Source organism: Triticum dicoccoides, chromosome 2B, assembly GCF_002162155.2.
Source record: "Triticum dicoccoides isolate Atlit2015 ecotype Zavitan chromosome 2B, WEW_v2.0, whole genome shotgun sequence".
In the NCBI taxonomy this organism is placed as follows: Eukaryota; Viridiplantae; Streptophyta; class Magnoliopsida; order Poales; family Poaceae; genus Triticum; species Triticum dicoccoides.
In genome coordinates this window covers 151,040,102-151,044,933 of record NC_041383.1, presented here as the reverse complement: position 1 = coordinate 151,044,933, position 4,832 = coordinate 151,040,102, and the positions used below count along the sequence as shown (strand labels likewise).

Below are 4,832 nucleotides of genomic sequence, written 5' to 3'. Positions count from 1 at the left end.
TTACGCTTAGGGCACTGCCAATGCATCATATCTTATGCTATATTACATCAAATACGTGCTTATATCTACCTTTTCCTATAGCTTGTAGCCTTGTACTCTATTTAAGGTTGTATCTAAAAGTGCTTACATTATATTGTGTTTAGTTGTCTTGGTTCCAGTGCTAACAGTTATTAATATTTCGGTTAAGATATAGTGGAACACTCTTTCCTCATTAGATAGGGCGCCGCGTTAGATTTGTGATACCTACCCACCTTTGCTCGTGCATTTGCAGAGAGAAGGTGATAATCCCAAGCGAGAAAGGCTTCATCTTGCTCGAAGGTGACGGCTCCTCGTCAACGGACATCAACTTCGACTCGCACGTCGACGACGCCGACGCGCCCGGCATCGCCCCTATCACGGGCCGCCTGCGCGGCAACCTCGCGGAAATCTCGCCAACGTACAACAGCTCCACCTTCACAGTCCATTCCGACAACTTCGTCGCCCGCAACATCGCCTTCAAGGTAGTAGTGTAAAAGCTTCAAAAAAAAAAAGGTAGTACTGTAATAAGTACGCGCAGTGCACACGGTGCTACTTCAGCGTTACACGCAATGCGAGTAGTACTACTACACATGAATTTCCTGTCTCGACGATGGTTCTCTGAACGTGCTCCATCATGCAACGCAGAACACGTACATCGGCAAGCCGGCGGTTGCGTTCCTCATGGACGGCGACAAGGGCGCGTTCTACGACTGCGCCTTCCACGGGTACCAGGACACGCTCTCCGACCTCGCCGGCCGTCACTACTTCCGCCGCTGCCTCGTCGAGGGCGCCGTGGACTTCATCTTCGGCTACGGGAAGTCCATCTACGAGGACTGCACCCTCCAGTCCAACATGGCGGCGGCGTCCCAGCAGCCCGGGTGGGTGACGGCGCACGGCCGGGCCGCCGACAAGAGCGCCGCGTTCGTGTTCAAGGGCGGTTCGATCACGGGCTCCGGGCAGCAGTACCTCGGCCGCGCGTGGAACGAGCAGGCCACCGTCGTGTTCTACCAGGTGAACATGGCCGGCATCGTCGTCCCGCAGGGGTGGGACAAGTGGACCCCCAGCCAAGATGTGTAAGTTACAGCTCCTGGTTTCGCGGTGCGCGTACTCTGTGCTGTAATTCCTGACGTTTTTTGTATGCTTATACGCACGGTGTCTTTCTTTGGCAGGTCAAAAGTGACGTTTGCGGAGGTCGGATGCAGCGGCCCGGGTTCCGCCACCGGAGGAAGAGTGCCATGGGAGAAGCACATGGACAACGCAGAGGTTCAGAGATTCGTGGACATCGGGTTCATTGACGACGGTTGGATATCCAATCAACCCTAGTTGTGGCTCCAAAAAAAAGGAAAAAGAAAAAAAAAAACTAGTTGTGGCGGGATAGCCAGTAGCGAAATACATCCAGATGTATATTCAAGGTTCATGGTCTGATGTAGTGGGGAAGAAGGGCTTAGGATTGACCAACAAGACAAAGAAATTAGGAATTTCGTAGGAAATTTAGAGAATCTCAATCCTTATTAAGAAGTTTATATGTATGGGCCTCTTTGATTTACAAGAAGTATTTTGGAGAATTTTACTCTTAACCAATTACTCCCTCCGTAAAGAAATATAAGAGTGTTTAGAACACTAAAGTAGTTATCTAAACACTCTTATATTTCTTTACAGAGGGAATATTTCCCTATATATACTGCGTGGTTGATTCAGGGTATCAATAAACATCGGAAATTATGGACATTGCATGCATTTTAAGGGATGTTTTTCCTATCGATATCTCCAGTGTCATGAATACATATTTCTTTGAGTGAACTCCAAACTGACCATACTGATATTGTTGCGAAGAAGTGATTACCAAATATAACATCCTGCCATGAGTTACCTGCTTAAATAAATTTTAGAAGTTTATTTGATGAACACTTATTTGCACAGTAGAAAAGAGGGCTTTGGTCCAGGTCGGGTTAGCCCATTAGTCCCGGTTCAATCCAGAATCGGGACTAATGGGGGCATTAGTCCCGGTTCGTGAGCCCAGGGGGCCGGCCGGGCCACGTGGGCCATTTGTCCCGGTTCGTCTGGACCTTTTAGTCCCGGTTGGTGGCACGAACCGGGACTAAAGGGTGCGATGCCCATTAGTACCGGTTCGTGGCACGAACCGGGACTAAAGTACTAATGGGGTTTGAGGCATTAGTACCGGTTCATGGCACGAACCGGTACTAAAGGTCCCATTTTCAAACTCTACCCCCCCCCCCCATCGCCTTTTCAGTTTTCAAAAAAATAAAAGAAAATGATGAAAATGTCAAAAAAATAAAAGAAAATAAGTTTCCCATGTGATATGTAGTCTAGTTGTTGGGAAAATTTCCAAATGTGAATTTCGACTTTATTTGCAAAAGCTCTCTAGAATTTAGTAAAATGGGCATAACTTTTGCATACTGACTCAGATGAAAAAAAAAATTATATGAAAAATCATCTACTCGAAAAGTTACATCCAAATTTAACTGGGGGAACCCCGTTAAACATTTTTAAAATCCTCAAAAACCTAACAGAAAAAAGTTACGGGGCTTTTAAGATCTGGAGTGGAAAAAATCGAAAAAATTTCAAAGTGTGTGGTCAAACCGTGGTCAAACAATGGTATAACTAATTATTCTAGAATATTAGTGTTACTAAATAATTATTTCAGTTATTTTGAATTTTGGTCAAATCTGGTCAAACTGTGGTCAAACAATGGTCAAAATAATTATTCAAGAAAAATTAGTGTTACTAAATAATTATTGTTTTTTTAAAACAATAGTTTCAAACTCAAACAGTGAAATGTGTCACTTCATACTCACGCAAAATTCCTGAGGGTTAATAGGATTGACATCTTACTATTGTCAGGAAAACAACAAGTGCAGATTTGGAAACGAGGGAGAATAGAACCCGGAAGTTAAGCGTGCTCAGGCTGGAGGAGTGGGAGGATGGGTGACCGTTCGGGAAGTTAGATGATTAGGAATAATGAGGGGTGATTAGAGATTAGAGAATAAATTGAGCAGTGATGAGGGGTGGTGATTAGAGATTAGAGGTTAAAATAATTCAGAAATTTGAAAATAAAAAAATAAAAAAATAATAAAAAAAATTCAAAAAAGAAAAATCATAAAATTTCCTTTAGTCCCGGTTGGTGTGTTACCAACCGGGACTAAAGGTGGAGCTTCACGTGGCCGCGACCTTTAGTCCCGGTTCCAGTTTGAACCGGGACTAAAGGGGGGAGGCATTAGTAACGACCCTTTAGTCCCGGTTCAAGAACCGGGACTAAAGGCCCTTACGAACCGGGACTGATGCCCCCTTTTCTACTAGTGTTGGTAAGCACTTGTTAGCTTATCAAAGAAAATTAACTTATTTGGTCCCGGTTGGTGGGACGAACCGGGACCAATGAGCCTCGCTCCTGGCCCACCACCATTGGTCCCGGTTGGTGGCATGAACCGGGTCCAACGGCTGACCTTTAGTCCCGGTTCATGCCACCAACCGGGACTAAAGGGTTGGTCCTCGTTGCGGCCAGAGTTTAGTCCCACCTCGCCAACCGAAGGGGAATCATACCAGTTTATAAGCCCCTCCCTCTCTGCCTTGTTGAGCTCCTCCCAAAATGAAAATAGATGCCCTTATATAGAAATTTAACCTAAATTCATCCTGAATTTCTCTAAAGTTAGTAGAAATTTATTATGAATTTAGGTTGAATTTTCTCTATAAGCGCATCTATACTCATTTCTGAGTAGTTTTTTATATAGTTTTTTCTTTTCTCCTATATTTATTTTTTTTCTTTTTATTTCTGAGTTGTAATAAGTCATTAAAAATAAGCATCTATGCTATTTTTTTAGTAAAGTTAATCACAACTATTTTTTCTTCTATTTATTTTTGAATTGTAATAAGTCATTAAAAATAAGCATCTATGCTCATTTTTTTAGTAAAGTTAATCACAACTATTTTTGCTTCTATTCATTTCTGAGTAGTTTTTTATATTCATTTTTTCTTTTCTGCTATATTTATTTTTTTCTTTTTATTTCTGAGTTGTAATAAGTCATTAAAATTAAGCATCTATGCTCATTTTTTAGTAGAGTTAATCACAACTATTTTTTCTTCTATTTATTTCTGAATTGTAATAAGTCATTACAAATAAGCATCTATGCTCATTTTTTTAGTAAAGTTAATCACAACTATTTTTGCTTCTATTTATTTCTGAGTAGTTTTTTATATAGTCTTTTTCTTTTCTGCTATATTTATTTTTTTCTTTTTATTTCTGAGTTGTAATAAGTCATTAAAATTAAAAAAGAGGCGCAATGCTTGTTAATTAGCTTCAAGCCTTTCGGAATAGTGTAAACTGCACTGCACACAGCACCGTGCAGTCTATCCTAATCCTCAAGGCTTGAAGCTAAGCAACGTGCAGGTGAGCATTGAGCCTCTTCTTCATTATCTCTGCACTCAGGGCTTATAAACCGCTGCGAGTACCTCTCGCTTGGTGAGGTGGGACTAATTAAAAACAGCTGCAGAAAGAGGTGCATTGGAACCGGTTGGTGGCACCAACCGGTACCAATCCCGCTCTTTGGTCCCGGTTGGTGGCACCAACCGGGACACCCTCTTTTGTCTCGGTTGGAGCCACCAACCGGGACCAAAGGTCTTCTTTTCCCGCCCTTTGGGCTGTCGAAAAGAGGCATTTGGTCCCGGTTGGTGGCTCCAACCGGGACAAAAGAGGGGCATTGGTCCCGGTTTGTGCCACGAACCGGGACCAAAGCCTTTGCTATATAAATAGCACTGCCACCCCGCCCCGACTTCGATCTCTCCTCCCGACGCCGCGCGCC

The 4,832-nt window shown here is 43.1% G+C and overlaps 1 protein-coding gene across 1 annotated transcript in view; it reads left to right on the top strand.

The window, feature by feature from the left end:
• The window catches only part of LOC119367416 (probable pectinesterase 66), a 3,551-nt gene extending 1,968 nt beyond the window's left edge, over positions 1-1,583 (top strand). Inside the window, exons 2-4 of the mRNA XM_037632934.1 lie at positions 272-500; positions 664-1,091; positions 1,188-1,583. Coding sequence (XP_037488831.1) covers positions 272-500; positions 664-1,091; positions 1,188-1,341 — 811 coding nt within the window. The 3' untranslated portion in view covers positions 1,342-1,583. The remainder of the gene's footprint in view (positions 1-271; positions 501-663; positions 1,092-1,187) is intronic.
• Positions 1,584-4,832: the final 3,249 nt, after the last annotated feature.